The 24,169-nt window shown below is 40.8% G+C and overlaps 2 protein-coding genes and 1 long non-coding RNA gene across 10 annotated transcripts in view; 1 reads left to right on the plus strand and 2 right to left on the minus strand.

Annotated features, from left to right (window-relative positions):
- The window catches only part of HEMK1 (HemK methyltransferase family member 1), a 61,209-nt gene extending 37,336 nt beyond the window's left edge, over positions 1-23,873 (minus strand). For 4 of the 7 annotated variants that reach the window (XR_006101862.1, XM_042448820.1, XM_042448824.1 and 1 more), the window contains exons 1-5: positions 23,790-23,864; positions 21,324-21,377; positions 20,643-21,105; positions 17,842-17,933; positions 10,013-10,106 (exon numbers count right to left, since the gene is read on the minus strand). Coding sequence is in view for 6 of the 7 variants with exons in the window: in XM_042448820.1 (XP_042304754.1) it covers positions 10,013-10,106; positions 17,842-17,933; positions 20,643-20,921 (465 nt within the window). In the remaining variant the exon portion in view is untranslated. Of the gene's footprint in view, positions 1-10,012; positions 10,107-17,841; positions 17,934-20,642; positions 21,106-21,323; positions 21,378-23,789 lie in introns of all 7 variants that reach the window. The other 3 variants (XM_042448822.1, XM_042448823.1, XM_042448821.1) reach the window with 3 other exon arrangements.
- The window catches only part of C2H3orf18 (chromosome 2 C3orf18 homolog), a 504,125-nt gene that overhangs the window by 456,677 nt on the left and 23,279 nt on the right, over positions 1-24,169 (plus strand). The window lies entirely within an intron of this gene.
- On the minus strand, positions 4,995-7,353 carry LOC121921169. The gene is made up of 2 exons (XR_006101863.1): positions 5,253-7,353; positions 4,995-5,161 (listed from the first exon to the last, which is right to left on the minus strand). It is a non-coding gene; the product is annotated as an uncharacterized LOC121921169 (long non-coding RNA).

Consider the following 24,169-nt stretch of genomic DNA (forward strand, 5'->3'; position numbering starts at 1 on the left):
AGCTTCTTAGCCAGGGGTAGGCAACCCTTTTGAGCCGGGGGCCGGGTTGCTGTCCCTCAGACAACTGGGGGGCCGAAGCCAAAAAATAAATAATTTAATAATGTTTAAAAATAAAATAAATAAATAAACCGGGACAAATGTAGGACAAAATTTTCAAATGGAGGGCACTTTTTAAATAAAAAATGGAGGACATGCGAAAAAATTTGCTGATTTTTAAAAAATTGTTAAGATAAATGCATGTTTCTGAGGCTTCTATAGACAATTGCCCCACCATGCCCGAGACGCCAAAAGGCCCCGGCGGCAATCGGCTGCAGGACCGGGGCTGGGGCCGGTCCCAAGGCCTCGCCGGGCCGCATCCGGCCCGTGGGCCGCAGGTTGCCTACCCCTGTTCTTAGCCAAACCAATGCATAAATTCCCCCCTGAACCAAACTGCTCCACCCCTAGCAAAAGCCCACGCAACAGGACCCCTCCTTCCCTTCACTAGTTCCCATCCTCCATTCCTTTCCCCTGAGCTGCTCTTCTCACAGAAACGAAACTGCATTCCCAGCCTCTGCAAGCCAGATCCTCAAGGACACCAGATAGCCCACACCTGGTCCAGTCTAGCACTACATATCACTATCTCTAAAGCCAAGCTAAAGCTCAACCCATCCCCCCAGCATCCACAGTTACAATACATCTGATAGAATACATTAGGATTCTAACACTTGGTTTCTCTCCTTTTTCTAAGTATGTTGTATCATTTATCACAACTTATCCAGCATTTATTAAGATCTAGCTACTTACTTATCTATTTATCTCCTGGCAATTTCAGGAGAATATCGAATATACATATAAGAAAATGCTCACACCTGAACAGCACAAAATGAAATTATGTGGAATATGTTCCCTGCCATGGACACAGCCTGACTATCAGGGATCAAATTGCTTGGGACACAGTTTAAGGCTAGAGAAATGAACAGAAGGTTGCTCACTTTCTCCATGTGGCCTGTAGCTTCTTCCACGTGGCACACAGCAACACTGAAGTTACATCTGACCTAGTTTCATATACCCACAGCCTTGGACAGATGAGTCATCAGGTTGGTGGAGAAGTATTCAACCTACAGGTCTATTACCATGCAAATCCTACTTAGCACAGCTTAGCACAAGTCACTCATACATCCCACATGCTAGCCATCCTGCCGGCCTGAGTCACTGGCACAGGTTACAAAACAGCATGGTGAACTGAGTGCCTCTTTCCTCGATCTGTGGAGTCAAAGCATTTCCAAGTGAATTTGTCGGCCCCTGCTCCAGTTGGTGGGGAGGGGACAAAGGCACTATCAGATTTTTCAGCTTTGGTTTAAACAACATGGAGGGATTTTTGATCTTTGCTTGTTTTAAGCCATAGGTGCAGATCTGAACCTTCCATACCCTCCAAAGAGTCTGTTCACCTAGAACTAAGAATGGGAAAAAGCTGTCAGGGACTACCCATCAATGATGGGAAAGGCAAGAGCATCTCACATAGACTTATCCCACACAGACCCCCCCCCCGCATACCACCTGTGACCTTTATTCTCCACTTTTCCTCTATCTCCCTTCCTCTGTATGTGTATGCATTTCTTCTCCCCCAGTTCTTATCTTCCTCTTCTCTTACTGTCTTACCCTTATAGCATTTACATGTTTAAAAAGAGAGTATTTTGGTGTCAAGGCACACTTTTTGGTAGAGTTGTAGCATGTGGGGAGAACCAACCCTTCTTTCCCCAACTTCCATTGGCATCAATGGCGAGCACGGATGGGGAACTGTGGCAGAAGCAGAGGGCGATTGTTTGTCCTGGGACCCTCCAAGAGCTGCACGGATTGCCAAAAAATAAATGCCCAAACAAGAAAAAGAAAACCCAGAAGTAGCCAGAAATCAACTTCTTGGGAAGGCTGTTTTTTACTTGAGTGTGAAATGAAAGATTGTTTCTTGATTGTGAGCTGCCAGTTCCTAACCCGTTTTTTAAAGCAATGGCCAAGAGGAACAGGAGAATTAGAGGTAGAAGGTGAACAGGGCATGGTTATGAGTTGGTGTGTGGTGTAGTGGAGAGCTGTACTGACACTTGGAAAGTCCATGTTTATGTCCCCACTGGGCTATGAAACTTATTGGGTTACACTGGTCTAGTCATTCTCTCTATTGGCCTGCTCTATCTCAAAGAACTGTTGTGGAGATAAAGCAGAAAGGAAAGAAACCCTGCTCACTACTCTGTGCTCAGCAGAGTAAGGAAGTAAAATAAGTTTACAGGACTCTATAATTAGAGCATTTTGGAATACCTAAAAAACAAAAGAAAACAAAAACATGTGTTTTAAAAGCACAAAACAGTTATAAACATAATACAGTCAGCCCTCCACATTTGCTGTTTTGAATTTTGCGATTCTGATTATTCACAGATTTGATTAATATGTTCTTTCTAAGAATTTCTAGGCTCCCCAGCATGATTCTATGGTCAGCTTCTGCCATATGTCATGCTGGAGAACAGAGATTCCTAGAGAGAACAATTCTCTAGACATCTGTAGGTCCTCCAGAGTAATTGTGTGGTCAACTTCTGCCAGATGTTGACTACAGACTTGCACTGGAGGATTTCAAGATTCCTAGAGACATTAAAAACAAAAACAAAAAACAGGTTAAAAAAGAGTGATTTTTTAAATTTGCGTCCCCCCCCCATTTTCATGGGGGTCCTATGTTCCTAACCCCAGTGAATGTGAAGGGCCCACTGGACTATAGGTGAAGCAAAGTAAGTGAGAATGGCAACAGAAGAATACATTGACCCAGTAACCTGTTCCTACCCATTCTGCTTTATCAAGTGAGCTTCTCAAGTGGCCTGATTGGCGATTTAGTGATAAATAAGACCATGTTTACACACCCTGTCCCCATTATTTTGAAGAAAAATATCTCATACCATCCTGTTCCTCTCCAAATTAGTACAATGTTTAAAACGCCCAATTGCATACTTTTCTTTCCTTCTAACCCCAGATGCTAGGAATCTGTGCCTCATCCTACATTTTCCCCCTCCCTCCAGATCCAAGCCCTACTTTCCCCAACACTAGTGCCTAAACTCATTCCTTTTTCCTTTTGTGTCATGTCTTTTAGATTGTAGGCCCGAGGGCAGGGAAATGCCTAATTAACTATCTGTAAGCCTCTCAGAGAGCCTTTCTGGCTGAAGAGCAGGGTATAAATATAGTATATAAATAATAAATAAATTATACAGTATACAAGGAAGGGCAGATCTTTTCTTTCTCTATGAAAATATTTCTAACTTAGGAGATTTTTAGTCTTATGTTGTCTATATTTTTGGGCAAATAAACAAATCTTAAATTGTAGAAATGCCATGAGGCACAAGTTCTAAGATTTTGTTCTAAGAAGGCTGAAACTTGGATGAGTGCTAGAATCGTTGAAACACCTCATTGTTTGGAAATGGTGGCCACAAATGCAACAGTGTCTAAGAAAAACCTAATGGTCTGTTTCCTTCCTATAAAGCAGCATTGGAAGGGCCAGGTCTGAATGGAAAAGCAGTATATGGGATGGGGCAAGGTTTCCAACCCACAAATAAGGAATCTACCATCCCGTCTGAAGAGTGAATCCTTCTGAATATTGGTTTGTTCTACTTGTCTCACTAAAGAATTATTTAAAGTTTGCTTTGCATTTTTTCTCTTTGATTTTTAAAATACTTTCTTACTTTACTAATGCTGTCCTTGCTGTTTGTTTCATGCCTCCAAGTCTTCTCTGATTCATGGCAACCCTAGTATACATTTTCTTGGCAAGATTTCTTCAAAGGAGGTTTGCCATTGCCCTTCTTCTAAGACTGTGAGAGTGTGACTTGCCCAAGGCCACCAAATCAGTTTCCATGGCTGAGAGAAGATTCAAACCTTGGTCTTGGTTTCTCAGAAGTAGCAAGCCTTTTTGCTTCTTTTTATTGTTGGGAAAAGGAGGTTATATAGAGAATCAAAAGCACCAAGGCCTTTTGTATTAAATGAAAGGCTTCTTAGTTTAGCTGTGGAAAGGGCCAAAAGCAATTGAATTCCTGGAGGTGACAGGATGTTAAGAAATTCATCTCTTAGGAAATTCAGGACATGTCAGAATATCATATTCGCCCAGTGGTTACAGAGAAAGACTTGTAGTGGCAAAAAGGGAACCCAATATGTTGCAGCTACAATGACAGAGAAGGGGAAAAAATCCACAGAAATAAAACAGGCCATAGAACTATGGAAACAAATAATTTCATGGCATCGCAGTACATCTCAAGCAGTCTTATTGCAGTACATCTCATGCTCTTTGATGTGAAGCCCATAATCCCCCATAATCCCCCACATAATTTGTGTTCTTTGGCTATTTTTTTCTTTTCTGGAAACTCTTCACGGACCAGTAGCCAATGGCTCCAGACCCAGCATCAGTCCATAGAATGAGAAGCACAGTTATACAGTACAAAACGGGATGGCAGAAAAACAGTTAAGGTCTGAAACATGGCTATAAGAATTCAAAGTCCTTTGTAGTGTTCAAGATTCAGCTGTACATGGGGCTCTAAAGTTCATTAGCTGAAAAGCAGTACTATGCAAGAGTAGGAAAAGCCAGTCAGAGAGGGCTAACCCATAACCTCAAGGAGGGACCTTCTCTTAGGGAAGACCTACACAACTTGGCAGCAGACAGGGGCCAAAGTTAAAACAGGCTAAACTTCTTCAGGCTTGTGGAGAAGACTTGTGGGGTGAGTGTTCGCCCGTCTTCCTCCTCCTCTGCCTGGCCCATTCATTTGGAGAAGGCCAAGCAGTGAAGGAGCCTTGCAGGGTGAGTATTCACCCACATCTTGCATTATCCAACTCTTTTCATTTTATGGAGAAAGCACACTGATTTTTCTCATTCAATTTTACACTGACTGAATCTCTCAGATAGATCTCTCTGTGTGTGTGTGGGGGGGGGATAACAATTCTCCTTTACCAAATTGATACAAAGCAGCCTGCATTGGTTCCACATTCAGATTTTTTTTGGGGGGGGGGGCAGGTGGGAGCAGATTCACAAGTCTAGCACTCAGCCTAACTTTGGAAACTAGATATTCTGGTAGTTTGCTTGGGAAGAGCTGTAGCTGGGTTTTTAGAAATAGAAACATCCCTAGAAAGGCCACTGCTGAGGATGTGTGTATATGTTCTCCATAATTCTCTGAAACAACAGAACAAAGAGTAAGCATAAGTTTTTCCTGGAAGAAAGGGGGGATTTTTGAGAAATAAAAATGAACTTTAACCAAACTTACTTCAGTCTCTCTAAAAAGGGAAATGTCAACAGAGAAGCGGAAAGCCTATTAACAGGAGAGCTGTAATTCCTGGAAGTCACAACAAAGAACTTCTCTCTCTGTTTAAAAACTGGATTGCCCTCTGGCGGCTGAACCTATTTCTTACTGAAATACACACAAACAGAAGAAAAGCAAATGATAATCCATAATGAGGATTCCTAGAAATCAAGAAACACCAGCTCTTTCAACAAGCTCAAAGAGGCATCCACTCTCATGAGAGGCATCCACTCTTCATCAGATTGTACGCACATTTTTCTCCCATTTAAAATAGCTACTGAATTTTGTCTATTAGCATAGAATGTCTGTTGTTAGAGACACAGGGGGAAAAGACAGAGATTTAGGGGTATAAAAGTAGACACATGTGATCTGCAATAATCCATACCCAAGTAGTTCCTGAAGGGGCAAGAAAACTATGCTCTCCTCCAGAATACTTCAATCTGTAAGAGGTTAGAGGAGGCCAAATCTCTTCACCCTCTGCCCAAGATTTCCTTCCTCTGCTTTCTGACTGCTGAAGGCCACAATGGGTGTCAAGCCTTCACTGGCTGAGGGTAAATGGGGTAGATGGTTGTCTTGTTTTTTGGGTGGTGGTGGTGGTATTTATTTATTTTTGTACTTGTGATAGGTTTGGGGTTTCCTTGAGCTTGCAGATGCCTCTTTTAAAGTGACACTGGGCCCTTTCACACTACACAATTATAGCACTAGGGTTCCACGTTAACTCCCATGGCTGCATCCTACAGTATCCAGGGGTTAGTAGTTTGATGAAGCACCAGAAGTCTCTGGCTGCAAAGTCTAAATGCCCCTCCTTATCCAGATTCCCCAGGATGGAACTAATGTAGCTAAAGTGGAATAATAGTGCTACAACAGGGTAGCGTGAAAGGACTCTGGGTTCAAAAACAGTGAAAGAGAAGAGAGCTTATTTATTTTTCCTCTATGAGGATTTTGTGCAGAAACATTAGCCTCTGATTGTAGAAAGGAACTGGAACAGTACAAGAACATTACATTAGCCATTGATACGTTTGCCAGGTGTACCTTATTATAAAGGATGTCCCTTATTTGAGGATCAGAAATAAGAATTGTTCTTCATAGGGCTAGCAGGTGTCCCTTATTATAAGAGATGTTCCCTACTTGAGGGTTGAAACAGTTTTCCTTTTATATAGACGGAATGAAATTGGGTGTGGGCCTTTACAAAGACAGAACTATGTACATAATGTAATTTATGAATGTGTATATATGCCAATTTTTACAGAAAAATGCATGGCTAAGTTAATTGAAATCAATACTGTCATTTGGAATTTAGATAGAACAGAAACTTGTTAATACCTATTTCCCAACTGTGAACACTACATGTCATTAATTTTGATTGCCCCTTACTGCTATTTTAAAAACCTATCAACATTTGAAATCAATCTTATTTCTGCTTTTTTTTTGGTGGGGGGGGGAGGGGGTAAACTGTCAAGACCCTTGTCCATCTACCTCCCTTCAGCTATACGTTTATGCCTTATGGCCCTCTGCCCTTACTGCTATTTATTAGTTTGGACTATGCATATTTTATATAGGAATAATTGATTAGTTGACTGATTTATCATATCTTTTAAATATTTATTCTAGCAGCATGAAAGACCAGCTTCATTACTTGAGTGAAATTTTTCAGATCACATTTAGAAACCGAATTAAAGTCTACATGCATTCTCAAGATACTATTTCTTTCTTCATCTTAATAGGAAATTCCTGGAAAAGCACCCAAAAGAGAAAACCAGCTGCTTTAATACAACAGACTGACACACCAAACTAGGAAACATGATGGTTACAGAAACTAGCCAAGCATTCACCTGATTCACAATCATATAAATACCATGCTTTACTGGTGATTCTAGGAAGCCACACATTCCCATTCAGCATTATCTTGATAGATCCTGTTGGCTAAAGTATCCACCCATCAATGGCTGCATCTGTACCACTGTGATGACTCAATGCTATAGAATTCTGGGAATTATAGTTTGCTGCGGCATCAGAGCTCTCTGACAGAGAAAGTTAAATACCTCACAAAATTACAATTCCCAGAATCCCATATCACTGAGCAATGGCAGATAAAGTGGTCTCAGACTGGATTATTTTTGCAGAGTGGATGCAGCCAGTTGACCTATAGCTATCTGGCTGGTCAGCTTTCAATCTGAGTATGAAGTAAATTGTATTTTCTTATAATTCAAGAATAATAATTCAAGAAACCTTTGTAAACTCTGGCCTACACCATGAACAAACTGTGAACTAGCGCCAATGGGCATGACATATAAGCACTCATAAGGAAAATTATTTTTAAAATAGCACTTATTTAGCAAAATTTCACATATTCAGAGTGAGTTAACCATTTTACCTCCCTAATACTTCCAGCATTATGAGAAGATAGATTACGGTACATATTTCGGGGGAAAAGAAAAACACACACCCTTTCTATACATGCATCTGAGCAAGTAGGCTCAAGTCTTCAAAAGCTCATGCTATCATTTAGCTAGCCTTGAAGGTGCTGCAAGATCCCTTTCCATACTGCTTTTTGCAGACTAAGGGGCTGTGCAGTCAGTCCCGAAAGGGCAGCCTCCAGCCGCCCCTTTTACAGCCAATTTGGGGCTGCAGCCCCGATCTGGCCTTTCCAAGGCATGAAAAGGAGATGCAAAAACTAGCTCCTTTTTGCGCCCAGGAAAGGGCGTGATAGCTGCAGCTTTATGGTGCTCCTTCAACGCTGCATCATGTGGACGTAGCGCTGGAGGAGCACTGTGGTGCTGCACATTGTACGGCGTCACACCGCCTGGGGGTTATAGCCAGAGTGTGTGTCATATGAATGCTACGTCCCGACTCCGCCCCCAACCAGGCCTTTAAGGCTAGTCTGCACAGGGCCTAACATAGCTAGGTCTGAATTTTCCCACCCTTTCTACATGAACTGTTTAAAACACGATATGCCTCTGAATGCAAATTCCAACTTCACAATGGACTGAATGTGAATTACAGGCAAGCAAAATCAAGGTTATCCCCTTACAAACAATGCAACCAATCAATAAAAGGTGAAAATTCCACAAATTCAATATAGTTTAGTCAACATCTACATTTAAATCAGAGGGGGAGTGGGATGAAGTTCAGCTATATTAGAGGATGAAAAAGAAGCTCATCCCTGCATTTTGTTTGCTTTTGAAAAGTACAGAGATTGGCAGTTCATTGCCACTGTTCTTGTAAATTCTTGCTGTAAGACCCAGCCTAAGACAGTAAACTAAGCTAGGATGGCAAAAGCAGGCAGCAATGATGCAACATATTAGCAGACTGAGCAATACTATCACTGCTTACATCACACCAGCAGATATTTGTTTAATGATTGAGGGTGGGTGGGACTGGTGTTGTTTGAGGACAAAGAGAGCATGGTACAGAAAGACACAATTATCAGCAGTGTCTTGTCTTGGGCCATCACCTTGTAAGCTCCACTTGACAAAGAAGGATTTGGCACCTGAATCACCAAAGGATGCTTTTTATTAGCTATCTATATGAAACCACTGAGAGAGGTCATCTGGGGATATGAAACAAGATGTCAATGAGGTATGCTGAAAACACCCAGTTCTATTTCTTCTTGTTTTCCAAGCCAGATGGGGCCATGCAGGTGATGGATTAGTAATTGAAAGTAATACTGAATTGGATGAGGCCAGTGATCCCTAAACTTTGGTCCTCCAGGTGTTTTGGACCACAGCTCCCAAAAGCTCCAGCCAATTTGGCCAACAATAAGGAATTCTGGGAACTGAAATCCAAAGCATCTGGAGGATCAAGGTTTGGGAATCACTGGATGAAGCAATGCTCACTGAATCCTGGCAAGATGGCAGTCCTGTGGTTAAGTGCCTATTGGACTAAAAAGCCCTTTACATTGAGTATTACAACATCCAGGACTGCTTTTTTAAAAGCAGACCTATTTGTGCATGAAAGAGAATTGCATGCAGCTCAACGACATTTGCTGTTTGGAACTCATGTGGAATTGTACATGGTCAAAGATCCAGGGAAGTTTTTGCTGAGGGGAGATATCCATTCATGAAGTCAATGGGAAATATTAACATAGAAATGACCAGCTAAGCCTCAGTTCTGCACATATTTACCTACCCCGCTGAGTTCAACATAGCTTCTTGCAAACAAGTACAAGATAAGCGTCTTACTGAAATTATTTCCTTACTCTTTATGGAGCAAGCAGCCAAAGTTTCTTTACCCCCATTTCCTACCAATTCAAACCAATATGGAAACCAACAGACCCCTATCTCTTCCACTGTCAATGCTGCAAGACATCCACCAGTTAGGCTTTAAAGTCTATCGAACTGCCTTAACCATTTGTCTATTTTCCATTCACTCTAACTAAGTAAAACTCCACGCAGCAAAAACCAGATCTATAACAAATATATCTGTGTATCTACCTACCATGAAGTCTTTGGGACTATTGTACATAGAAGCAAAGAAACAATCCTCCCTATAATTTTGTATATGGGATTTGTGGTGACAGACCAACGCAAAATAGTTTATCAAGAAAAAAATGTGAAACTTGCTGGGAAAAAGGCTCACTCATAAGATCCAAAGTGATCAGGTAAACAGTAGCTTCCTGACAGACAATTGGCACTGGGTTTCCTTCAAAGGACAGGCTTGGGGTACATTTGAAGCAACATAACAAACTAGAGAAGCAAAGAACGTTTCCATTTCTGAAGACTTGCCTCAGTCTCTGGTCGAGGAATGAAGACTGGAGGTTTCATCTTGAGTGTCAAATCATGGAAATCCCACTCCCCAAGAACATACTGCACTGGCATCCTGGAAATTAAGAAGGCAAGTTACATAGTGTACCTGACCACCATTCCAATTATTTACAAGATCTTATTATCACATTCAACCTACTGCCGCCCTCCAAAACACAAACAACTGTACAGACTGTACCTTCCCTAATGAACGAAGTGCAAGAGAAAGGGAACACTCAGTGCTTTGAGGGAGCTTCCAAATGTTCTTTGATGAGAAGCTAAAAGAATTTAACTACTGATGTTAAAAATGATACCATCAGTTTTCCATGACTGACTGTCTACTATTGTGTGCCATCTATTGAGCCAGAGTCTCCTTTCACTGGTTTTATTTACTTTGCTATACTAGTGAACAGCAAAAATTCATACCACTGAAGACCTACCAAGAAAGCAACCTGTATCTATCTCATCAATTGTAAAAGTACAGCAGACAGCCAGAATGCTGAGATGTTTTTGGACTGCGATCCAGGATCTAGGTTCAAGTCCCCACAGAGAAAGGAAACTCACTGGTTGACCTCAGGTCAGCCACAATGTCTCAGCCTGACCGACCCCAGAAGTTTGTTGTGAAGATAAAATTAAGAGAGTCATGAATGTTGCTTTGACCTTACTGGAAAAAATGTAGAATATGAATGTAACTAAATGGTCTGTAAAATTTCATGCTTCATAAGCACTACACAATAATTGAGAATATATTCCTGGTCTTCCATAAGGCTAGATTAACTGTGCAATACAAACACTTACGTTCTAGATATATTGTGACAGTCCATATAAGCTACAATCTAATAGTACTTTCTTCGTAGTTACTATTCTTTTTTAAATAATTAGTTTCTACTGACCTCTATGAGAAATTAGAAGCATGTCATGTGGCAAATTTTATCCAGTAAAGAATAGAATATATTAGGTATTCTGCCAACTGTCTCAGCATTTTGAGGCACACTGTGTGTGTGTGTGTGTGTGTGTGTGCGCGCGCGCTCTTAAAACGGCCAGCATATATTAAATGATAAATACAAAGAATATAATAACCAGACTTGTCATGCTATGGGGAAAACCAAGCAACTGCTGTATTCCCATAACTATCTCAATCAAGAACTTTTCTTGCCTTCTCTCATAACAAGTATATCACGCATCCCTTCTAACGAAGCATAAACACTAGATTATACAGTCACATTCCCTCTTTGTGTTTTTTAAACAAGTCAAAGTAAGGATCTAGCATGCTTAATTCATCAACTATTAATGGATTCAGAATCAGACATGATTATACATTTTAGCTCTCAGGCACACTCAGATTCAAGTAATAAAGATCAGAGATCTTTTGAATATTTGAGTATATATATGACACATCCCCTCGCAATTAAACCATTCTCAGATCAACCTCAAATTTTGAAAGGCACTGTAATTAAGACAAGTGAAGTGCTCAAAATGTCTGCATTAATAGATATGATGTATCTAAACTTGGTCCCTTGCACCTTTTTTATTCTGCTGCCTTCTGCTTCACACACACACAGAGAGAGAGAGAGAGAGAAACTACAAGGCATACCTCAGTTAAGAAAATCTCTGACAAAGAAGTTCCTTTTTACAAAGTATTTTTATCACTGCCCAACTTCTTTTCTCCTTGTTCTTTATCTAGCTGGAAAGTTGTTGTTTTTTTTAAAACAGCATTGGCACTGGGAGGATGGCTAGAGAAACACAGACTTTCAGCATCAGGCTGCAGCAGTATATCTACAGTCAAAATGTAGTAAAGCTAGAGCTGGAAAAAATGAGATTCTGCTCCAGCTGAACTTACTGTAACTGTGTACGCCTACCTACAACAAGCAAGGTAAGCATCAGCTGTCTTTAAATTCCTTATAGAGCATGTGTGAGCAACAAAAGAAAAGAGGTGAATAGATAAGAGTGTCCCATCAGCTTACCCCAGGATGTTAAAAAGCATAGATCTGTAGGTTTGCCATCAAAATGAAACTTATAAGAGCAGAGGCTGATGAAAGAAAGAAATTCCTGCATGCATTTTGGGAGAAGCCTTCAGGTGGTCTTTGTAAGGATCATAATGTATTTGTCCAAGGATTATCTGACCTGTTTCATTTCACATGTCTATGGTGTTAGTTTCAAATGAAATATTTACTGGAGCATGTTGAACTGCTCTTCTTCTTTGTGGTGTAGGAACCTATCCCTTTTTTTATTATATGTTATATAATACATGTTATTTCTGCATCTGGTATCAAATTTTCTGTTAAGGAAATAACACTCAGGAATACATTTACTTCATTAACCAAAGCATACCTGCATTAGAGCTTAGAGGTTTGTATGTTCTCCCAACAATGGGCTGAAAGCAGCCCCTGGCCGCTTCGATCCTGATTAGGCCAGGACCACAATGACTGCACGGCCCACTCCTGAAGCTGGCCACTGCTGTGGTCCCAAACTGCGAGCCAACAGGATTAAATCCACTCCTAAAAGGGTCAGCTCTTGCTTGACGCAGCCTCAGCATGGCTTCTGGCCACTTTGAGGGCATGCGTAATCTAAATGCCACATTCCCAAAGCGGCCAGAAGTCACTTTATCGGGCCCATCTGTTTTGGGCCAACAACTGTGAGATCACCAAGAGAAATCTCCAAGCTAAATGTGTGAGTCTTATTCTCTCATCAGTTAATCCATAAGGTGATCAAAGAACAATCAGGCATTCAGGCTGGTTGATCAGTTGTTTAAACTGGCCTTTACAGCCTCAGTGCCTCTTTAAACAGCTGGACTGGATCTCTTTCCTGCGTGCCACTCTAACACAATGTTAACCCCTAAAATGAGGTATTTTCTGAACATCTGACTGGATTGAAGGCTATGATTAAGAATGATTTTAGGTCATAAGCAATTTGGCCTTTATGAACCGCATAACAGGACCAGTCATATATAGTAGTTTGCAGGTAGAACTGCAGTCTATAAACAGAATCAATACCCCCTCCTCCTTATATAAATCTGAAGGTTGGCTCATTCCTTACTTCCATTAGGTGGTCAAATGTGCATGGTTCTGCATGACCTTTGGTCCTTGAACACAATTTTAGTGTTGGCTTTTGGGACTGTTTTAGTTTTGCAGCTTCTTAAAGCTGTATTTAAACAGTTGTTTTAGAAATAATGCATCATCCTGGGCACTTAAGTAGGCTGAGAAGCTGGAAAGGAATAACTCTAAAAAGTATTGCAGTTCCCACAGTTCATTACAATTGGAATATGGGTTTCTTCAGAAGTTACTGATACCTTGGAGATAAACAATGATAACAAATGAAAGATGCCAGAGAAAAGAACTACCGGTAATAACTTTCCCATGTTGTTCCCTATAATAATGCAGACTCCATCTTTGTGCATCTTTTGCTTGTTGAGATTAAGCAAAAACTGTGTTAAGAATAAATTCCCCTGGTCAAAGAGGCTACAATTAAATTCTCTTTATATTTTCCCTTTCCAGGATTTGGCCAGCAGAGTCCTTGTTTGTTTTGTAACCCTCAAATATAACTTTTGCTATAAAAACTTATGGCCACATTCCAATGATCATATTCCAGGTTAATAAAGTAAGATAATAAGGATGACCCTTGTGAATCCCTTGTGGAGCCTCTTTGCTCCTCCTTTCATGCCTGCTGGCAAAGCCAAGAAATTCTCATTTAAAATAGAGGGCTGCTATTTCCAAACCAGGAAATTCTGACTAATAGCTTCAGAACAAGCCAGCATATGAAACCAACTTTAAACTATAGTTTCATAGCCTGGTGTGTTCAAAGTTATAAACTTTAGTGACCCGGTTCAAATAAAATGTGGAATGGTAGTTAACTGCTTATCTGCTGACTTACATAAAGAAAAGAGTGAATCAACTCTACATGTAACCACACACTCATTCATATTTCAGTTTATTAGGCTAAGATAGGATTGTCTAAATAAATCTAACCAAATGGCCAAATGTAAACCAACCATGATTAGGTAAACATGCATAGGGTCATGACATTTGGGTTCTACTATTGACTTCACAGTTGAAGTCTTGCTTCTCTTAGGTATTAAAATTTCATTTTCTCCTGCTTTGCCTACAAATCCTAATCACATTTACATGTACTGGAAAAGTTTTCTTATCTATATTACTCTTAGCTCAGATATTTACATGTTGTAATTATCGGCACATACAGATATCTGATTCTCATATCTGTTGCAATCTCTTTTGATAAAATCAGCATACAGTCAGCCCTCCCCATAGGCGGGCTTGCTTTCCATGGCTTTGAGCTTATGCAGAAGGCAAGCCCTGGCAGAGGTAATGGAATGCATACCTGTGGCGCATGCTTGTGCCCCATTATTTTCTATGGGCTTGAGCATACGCTCTTTTCCCCATACCCAGGGTGTCCAGAACGGATCCCCCGCTTGTGAGGAGGGTGGACTGTACTATAATTAACAACCATTCTCACATTTGCCTTGGTCAATAAGGAGATCAAGGGAAAGTATGAGGTCAACTTATAGCCAAGTACTGTATATACTCATGTATAAGTCTAGAAATTTAGGTAAAAAATTGACTAAAAAAAACTGGGTCAACTTATCCATGGATCAATTTAAGTACTGTACCTTAACTCTTATTTAAAAGAAACCATCCCCTGGTGAAAAGCAAGAGTATAATCTGTCCTGGAAACACTGACTTCCTCTACTCTCTCATCCATCCAGCCTTAAGACTGAGCACAAAGCGTTATGTCTGCTGGAATTTTGTAAACTCTTTGACATTGTTTTGCTTTGCTTCATCCTTTAGCTCCTTTGCTATATACCCCTAAGTCTTACCCTCGACTTATCCACGGGTCATATCAAAATCCATAATTTTGCCCCCCAAAACTTACCCTCGACTTATACATGAGGTCGACTTATAGTCGAGTATATACAGTATATACAGTAGATGCCTAAAAAGAGGAAAGTATTCCCTAAATAGAAACTATGGCTCCGAACAGATGGGCCAAAATAAAGCTGCTTTGGGTCACTTTGGAGGTATGCTGTTTAAATGACACACACATCTTAAGAGGCCAGAAGCTGCACAAAAACTGCGTTCCACTCCTCAGGACTGGAGTGAGGCTTCCAGCCTCTTAGGATGCATGCAGCATTTAAAAAGCATACTTCCAAAGTGATCTGAAGCAGCTTTATTTTGGCCTGTCTGTTCAGGCCCTATGGTGCTTTCTAGACCGACGCTGTGCGCCAGCCTGGATACATGCTAGGGTTGCCTCGGGACATCCTTTACAGACGCCCCGCAACCCTAGCACGTACCTGCGGCATCATAATCGCAGAACCCTGTATACACAGGCGCTACCATTATGGCTGCACCGCAGCCAAATGGCACGGTGCAGGCGTGACATGCTTGCATCACTGCAGGGCACTTGTGCCGCCCTTTCAGCGGTGCTGGAAGGAGCTCCTTCTTGGGGAGCGCCTTGTTCCTGCAGCCACCAAAAGGCTGCAGGAACGAAGCCGGGAGAAAGGGGCCAAGTGGCCCCTTTCTCTCCTGGCAGCAGCTCCCGGGCAGCTCCAAGGGTGTCCTGGGGCATGAAGCCCCAAGGACACTCCTTTTTGGGATGAATTTAGGTCCAAAACACACTGCAGAAATAATCCAGTTTGAGACCACTTTAACTGCCCTGGTTCAATGCTATGGAATCCTGGGAACTGTAGTTTTGTGAGACATTGAGCCTTCTCTGTCTGAGAGCTCTGAGGCCACAATAAACTACAAATCCCAGGATTTCCCTAGCACTGAGCCAGGGCAGTTAAAACGGCCTCAAATTGGACTATTTCTGCAGTGTGTTTTGGAGCTTCATAGCAGAGAGAGAGAAGGTTTGTCTAGTCATCTTTCATCAAGTATATGGACAGAGGAAAACAGCAAACAGAATTATAAACAGAGGTCATCTTGGGACAACGTACAGCAAGCCACAATAGTTAAGTAAGTCCTAACTTACTATAGTTGCAATCATATGTGCACATATTTAGACTAAGATCCACTGAACTCAAACAAGGCTTACCTTTGACACACCCTGGTCTGTGTTGTAATTTTTCATGAGAACATAAACCCTTCTTCAAATTAATTCTTGCTAAAAATCTTTCCATCATAATGGATGAAATACAGCTAATAACAGACAGATTAAGCACATAATGCCTAATGTACATGGTGTACATTCCCAAACATGTTGCACTCCAAATTTTTTGGGCTACAGCTACATGAACTGGGCTATGATCCCCATCATCCCCCAATAGCAGCAATAATTCTGGCTGGGAACAATGGGGATCACAATAAAAATCAGAGTGCGAGGCAGGGTTGGGGAGTAGGAGTAAGGAGTAAGGAGTAAGAGATTTTTACAGGAATAGGAGTAGAAATAAGGAGTAACAATATATTGTTACTCCTTATTCCTACTCCTATTCCTGTAAAAATCTCTTACTCCTTACTCCTACTCCCCAACCCTTTTATATATATATAAAACTCCTTATTCCTGTTATTACATTGTACATGCAAACACCAAAATAAAAAACCAAAAATTTTATTATATTGCACTGGGGAACGGACTGGGAGGCAAAGAGAGAGACATAGACACATGCAAAGCAACCAGGAGTAAAGAAGTAAGAAGTTTTTACTGGAGTAGGAGTAACATTACGAAAAAAATCTTACTCCAGAATAGGACAAGGAATAACCCCAAAATCACTCGTACTCCCCATCCCTGGTGCCAGCCAACATTTCCAGTCTTCTTATCAGTAGCTACAATGGCTAGATGCTGTTGTCATCTGGATAGGTTAAAGAATATAAACCACACCCCAGTTTTTAAGCAGGAGATCTAATGCTTAGATTGATCAAATTTTTAAATTTGATAAATTGAGATCCATGGAATACTACTATTATAATCTTTTATTTTAAAAAGTCTACAGTGAGAACAACTGTCTGTTCCAACAAGATCAATTAGTATTTAGATCACTGTAATATCAGACCAAAGAAAGATCAAGAAATTAAACTCATCCTTGCAAAATAAACCAGTCCCACATTATACCCATTTTTAAATCCTAACTGTTCCAAACTCACAAATAATCAATAAAGAAAATTGTAACTTTAACACACATGCAGAAATGAACACAATCTAGAACTTTTAACTACAAAATACAATATCGATTCTAAGAAATCTAAAAAACTGGATGCTGCCCTATATAAACTGTCCTACATAAATAACCTTATGTAACTACTCTATATAAACACATTTTGCTATTAAGAGAGCAAAATATTCTTTCTCTTCACTGTTCCTGTTTCACTGAAAATACCTCATTTATTTAAATTATATAAGGCCACTTAATTTCTGAATTTTTGTAAACCCAGCTCTGCTTGCCACTTGCATCTCTCTGCCAGCTCTCTTCTTACTAAAGCCCTGTGGATTTCAAGGGATTTATTCATGATTTATTTAAGTGCTAAATGGAAATCTATAGGCCTGCTGCTGTATTATAGCGTGGGAGGGATAGTTCAATGGCTACTTTTAGCACTAGCACTTACTGAATGGCCTTGCATTTTTATTATTAAGTAATACTTAAGGGTGCATCTTTTCTAAGCTAGACAGAGAGATTCTCCTTAAAAGGAACTACAAATGTAATATATTATTGCAGTTTTCTCATGAGACAGGCCTCAAAGCTAACTTCATCTGCTAGGCACCTGACCTTCCACAGGCATCCTAGGATAAGCAGAGTTTCCTGTTTGTCTGCTTTATGTACAGTAATTGGAAAAAGGCAAATACTATATGTTGGTATAACCACTTACCTTTCTAGGCGTTTTACACAAAGATGCTCAACCTGTTCCTGCTGTCTGATGGAGAGAGGAGCAGAAAGGCTGCCAGCACTTAAGCTCTGGAACTGAAAGGGAAGTTAATTGGAGGTGTTAAGACCAACCAAATCAAGTGTGTCACTACCGGACTATTAACCAACTTAGGCTGCATCCACATTGCAGAAATAAAGCAGTTTGATACCACATTAACTGCCATGGCTAAATGCTATGGAATTCTGTGATTTATAGTTTTGAAAGATATACTGTATACCATTCTTGCCAGAAAGCTCTGGAACCGCAACAAACTACAATCATCATCATCATCATATATCCCACTTTTCTCCCAATATAGGGACTCAGTATTCCACAGCACTGAATCATGGCAGTTAAAGTGGTGGCAAACTGCATTATTTCTACAGTGTGAATGAAGTCTTAGAAAAGTTCTATTTGGATTAATGCTCCTAGTGGTCATGCTTCCTGGAGAATTTGGGGAGTTTTAAACCAAAAAAGTTTCCCCAAGCCCTGACCACACAAAAAATAAATGAGTCCTGCCTAGTTAGACCCAGCAAGTCACAGCTCAGAATGAGGACAGGATCCATGTAGTCTATCATCCTGTTTTCCAGTCATCAGTGCATCTGCAAAACCAACAAGTATGGAAAAAAGGCAACAGTCCTACTGTTGCCAATGAGGGAGAATCTAGAAAAACTGTTTCCTTTTTTTTAAGCCTTTTTTCCTTGGAAATGGATACTTCTTCTTCTTCTTCTAGAATGACAAACACAATGTTTAAGACAAGGTATTCATATATTTACTGCTCCCCAAATTATATCTAGAAACAATGTAAGATTTAAGTATATGTACATACTCATGTATAAGTCTTGAAATTTTAGTCAAAAAATTGACCCCAAAACCCTGAGTCGACTTATCTACAGGTCAAAGTAGATATTGTATTTAACTCTTATTTAAAAAAAGAAAAGGAAATATTTCCTAGTGTAAATTGTACTAGAAGCTCTGACAGCTCCCCTTCCCCACATCTATTCTCTCATCCATCCAGTCTTTAGGATGAGCACAAACAGATATGCCTGCTGGGATCTTGCAAGTTTCTTTGGCACTGTTTTCCTTTGCTTTATCCTTCAGATTTCAACATTTTGGTCCTCCAGGTACAGTATTTTGGACTTCAGCTCCCAGAACCTCCCAGCCAGCTTGGCCAACAGTCAGAAATTCTGGGAGCTGAAGTCCAAAACATCTGGAGGGTGTGGGAATCATTGCTTTAAATCTTTTGTTATACACTCTTAAGTGTTATCCTTGACTTATACATGAAGTCGATTTATATTATTTTGAATAAAGCAAATATGAATAATTTAATGCAAGACAAAATTATATTTTATATTCCTAAAATAGCAAAGTGACTTGCAATCTCTAAAGGGTTGTTAATATTGCTATTTCCCCTGCTATTTTCCTGCTACATTTGGCTCTCCTTATCCAGTGACTTTTTATTCATGGATTCAACCATCCACAGCTTGAATATGTGTATGTGTGTGTGTATTCCAAATAGCAAATCTTGATTTTGCCATTTTATATAGGGGGCCCCATTTTACTTATTCCATTGTACTTAATGGGATTTGAGCATCCATGGATTTTGTTATCTACGGGGCATCCTGGAACCAAACCCCAGTGGATATCTTGGGCCTACTGTATTGGTATTTTCTCACAGTTTCAAAATTTCTGGAAATTTTACATCTGTAGGCATCATGTTTCTGAACACAATGGAACCCGAGTTATTATGGCTGTCAATCTTCCATGAATTCCTCTTTAATTCCCTTTTCAAGCAGATTTGTATTTAACAACTTGCAAAGAGATCTTGTAGCACCTTTGGGATTGAGAGGAAGAACTCTGTACCATAAGCTTTTGTAGACTGGGTCTATGCCATCAAATGCATCTGATGAAGTCAACCCAGCATAAGAAAGCTTATGGTACAAATTTCTTTCTTTCAGTTAATCTCAAAAGTGCTACAAGGTCCCTTTGCATACAGATCCAGATTAACACAGCTATGTCTTTGAAACGGCCTAGTAGTTATAGATGTGAATAAATTAAATGTAGGAGAATGAGACAGCTGGAAAAGGACTCTCCCCGCCACATGTCATAGAAGAAGGGGCTTCCCATCCTCTGCAAACTGCATGAAAATGCTCGCGCTTGTGGAAAAGGAACAGAGCGATCCACTCTGCCAGTTCATTTGGTTTTACTAACTACAGAAGGAAAGTCTCTCCTTCTGCACTGTGCATGGAAACCAGGTGGATTAGTTGATGAAAGATTTTTACCATGCTGGGTAGGGAAAAGAGTGTGTCACTTATGAGCTAATTTCATTTTATTGGATGGTGTAACTGGTAAACAAGCCACTACAATCTATATAGGATATAAACAGCAAACCAAAAGAAGCATCTGTGATGCAAACAGGATAAATTGTACTCAGATACTATTGTAGGGTACAAGTGCATTCGTGACACACACTGAAAAGAGCAGAGCAGCTTAGTCTTTAAATCTACAACAGCAATGGAAAACATGTAGCTTTTCTGATGTTGCTGGATCACAACTCCTATCATCTCTGATTATGCTGACTAGAGCTGATGGCATTTCACTGTAACAAAATCTGCAGGGTTAAACATTTCTCATCCTTGGCCTACAAGAAGCACTCTTTATCTCATAGAATAAGTCTGTGATGCACTAGAGCACAGAAACATTGGCTGGAGAATCACACAAATGGTATGTCCCCAGACATTTTTTTTTAACGCATAGCACTTAACTGTTTTTGCTCCCAGGACATGAGAAACAATATATTCTGAAGAAGCTCGTGCTTCAGTGATCCCATTGGTCTCAAAAACATCTTGCCAGTAGCTGGCCAGATCAGCAGCTGTCACCAGACGTGCTTTATGACAGGAATATTGTCTTAACAGTCTGTGGCAGGGATTTAGGGCAGAACTCCTGGTAAAAATCATTCCAAAATGTCCACAGTAAGAAAAGAAACTCAGAAGCTTCCTATACGAAGAACTGTTTAAAACCTTCATGGTACAAGAAGGTAACATCTTCCAACAATGGAAGAAATCTCTCCTTTTTTAGGTCTCTGTCACATTTCAGGTTCAAGAATAGTTATCATCACTACAGAAAACCTCAGTCTCTTCATTCCTTATAGACCAGCATATCAGCAGGAGACTTCGCATGCCCTTGTTCTGGCAGAGCACTGAGATGATTCAGTCGTCCTCTAGTAACCTAGAGAAAGAGAGACAGCCAAAGGGAAACTTCTTAGGTTCAAAACAGGTTAATGTTCCCTGTGGGCTTGAATAATTAAAAATAGATCACTGAGCACAGCCTACATGAATTCTGTTGCATATCTGGACAATGAAAAACACTTAATAGATTTCTATTTCTACAACTGTGGCTTCAATCATATTTGCATAGAAAAGTTAAGGATCAGTGAACATGCTCACATTTGCCTTCCTCAGCAACCCAGGCTAAACACGACTTCATGTGTTACAGAATTCCTGCACAAAAAGCAAGGTTAATATTTTAAAATGTATGATTTGCTTGCTTTAGTGTCATTCACATGCAAGCTATACACACTTGGTTACGTCACGACTTGTCTTCTCAACACACTATATAGAATGCGTATTTCTTGTACTCATGACCTATGATCTAGTACAATTATATACACAGGAGCACAGCAAGTCCTAGTTAGTACTACTTATAATATATTTAAATACAACCATTCTACTGGGAAAGATTCTCCTTGTGTCGGTTTTAAACTGCTTTTAACATTTTTCTTTTCAAGAAAGCAACTTTGGGGTGAAGTTATGTGTTACCAGGTTTCCAAAGATTGCTAATGCATGGAAATAAAAGGAGAAAAAGCTATAGTAAATACTTCAGTGTAAAATATTTATTTAATTTATATCCCACATTTCTCAAGGACATAGAAAAGGTCTCTACAAAGCACAAATCTGGTGTGTATTCAATATGGTCTTCCTTTCCGGAGCTACAGATTAGATTTTTTTTATTCCATTGTCCCCAATAATCAGGAAACAGACAAGGAAAATGACAGAAACAAAATAATTTGGTACAAGCTTGCTCCATCCTCAATATGACACCCCTTCAAATTAAGTATTTAAAAGCATTTCTAAAGTGCAGGGTATAAATACAATAAACAATAATGTAGTTTGTTGTGGCACCAGAGCTCTCTGACAGAGGTGGCTAAATGTCTCACAAAATTACTGTTCCCAGAATTCCCTAGCACTGAGCCAGGGCACTTAAAGTGGTGTCAAACTGGGTTATTTCTGTAGTCTGTTTTGGACCCTAATTGTATGATTTTTAACATCTTTGCCTGACGAAGAAGCCAGTAGAGCTTCGGAAGTTTGCAACATGTATTCTGTGCGTTTTGGTTGGTCCAATAAAAGTATCACTGTTTTGTGGATTAGAATCATAGAAACATAGAGTTGGAAGAGACCGCAAGGGCCAGTCCAATCTCTTCTGCCATGCAGGAATCTCAATCAAAGCATCCCCATGACAAATGGCCATCCAGCCTCTGTTTAAAGACCTCCAAGGAAGGAGATTCCCCACTACACTCCGAGGAAGGAGTGTGTTCCACTTCGAACAGCCCTGACTGTCAGGAAGTTCCTCCTAATGTTGAGTGGAATCTCTTTCCGGAGCTTGCAGGTGAAGATAAGGGTGAAGAAAACACTTATCCCCACTTTTCTTCCTTACATATCAATGTGCACTAGAACTAGCTGGGCAATACTTTGAACTACAATTCCCAGAATTCCATGCCAAAGTAAACCAACAGCCATGGGGAGCTGGGGTTCCCAGATGTTGTAGCAAAAAAGTTAATTTTTAATTTTTAATGCGCTCTACACTTGGGAAACAGAAATGGTGGAAGAATCACTTCACTTCCCTGGCTCAACGCTATGGCATTCTGGGAACTGAAGTTTGTGGTGGCCCCAGAACAGAGCTCCACTCTGAATGCCATAGCACTGAGCCAGGGAAGTTAAAAGTGTCAAAACTGCATCATTTATTCAGTGTGGATGCGCCTCAGATGAACTTAGCATGGGGCCTTCTTCTGGCAAGAGTTGTTCAGAGGAGATTGCCATTGCTGGAGAAATAAGGCCCTTTGAAACCACTTTAACTGCCATGGCTCATCTACAAACCTGGGATCTGTAGCTTTAGTGAGGCACCTGCATCCTTTGGCAGGGAGGCTAAGACCTTGAAAAACTATGAATCCCACGATTCCATCGGATGGTACGCAGTACTTAAAGTGATGACAAAATGCATTATTTCTACATTGTGATCTTAACTGCACTTAGGTCAGATTGCAGGAGCCAGTGTGGTGTTGCGATTAAGTTTTGGATCATAACTCTGGAGACCAGGGTTCGAATCCCGGCTTGGCCATGAAACCCACTGGGTGGCCTTGGGCGAGTCCACACTCTCTCAGCCTCAGGAGAAGGCAATGTCAGCCCCCTCTGAAGAAACTTGCTAAGAAAAACCCCATGATAGGCTCACCTTAGGTCGCCATAAGTCAGAAACAACTTGAAGACACACAACAACAACAACAGCAACAAACACAACAGGGAGGTCAGAGTGGAATCGCAGAGACTTAACCTAGCCATGCCTTTTTACCCCCCCCACTTGTCTTTCAATTGGATCAAAATAATAAGTAGCCCAGGGTGACCTAGTCCCTAGTGCCATGGAGGACAATGCACCTGGAAATGGAGGACAATGGAGGACGTGACCAGATAAAAGCTTAACAACACTTAATATAAATATCAGTCATCGGGCTTCTAGTGCGGCCCAAATGGAGACGTTGTTGGATCCCTCCTGGACAGAAGGCTGAATGTAGGACATGCCTGGAAAAGGAGGACGCCTGGCCTGAGCATGAGGAGGGAGTCCGGAAACCATGCAAGCTGCACCTGAAATGTTAACTTGAACCCCAGCTCCTGTGGTTTTTTTACCCAAAGAGCGCCAACTATCAAATTGCGTTTCTCTTTCCTCCAAGCCGATGCGCTTTAAAAGTTTTAGGCAAACCCCCAAACAACAACTCCGGTTTGGGTACCCCACTATTCCGTTCCACGGGAAACAGCGACGGTGTGTGAAGGTCCGAGAGGACCAAAGTTCCGCCCCTAGAAGCAGCTGACCGTTTCAAACTCAGAGGCGGCAGATGGAGAGAGAGAGAGTGAAGGGCGGCCCCTTGTGGCAACACCCCAATCAACAGCAGTTTGCTGGTGGTCAACGCTGCGCCAGGAGTGAGGAGGGCGGCCCCTGGTGGCGACACCGGCCCATTACAGCTGTA

The sequence above is a fragment of the Sceloporus undulatus genome, chromosome 2 (genome assembly GCF_019175285.1).
Source record: "Sceloporus undulatus isolate JIND9_A2432 ecotype Alabama chromosome 2, SceUnd_v1.1, whole genome shotgun sequence".
Taxonomy (NCBI): domain Eukaryota; kingdom Metazoa; phylum Chordata; class Lepidosauria; order Squamata; family Phrynosomatidae; genus Sceloporus; species Sceloporus undulatus.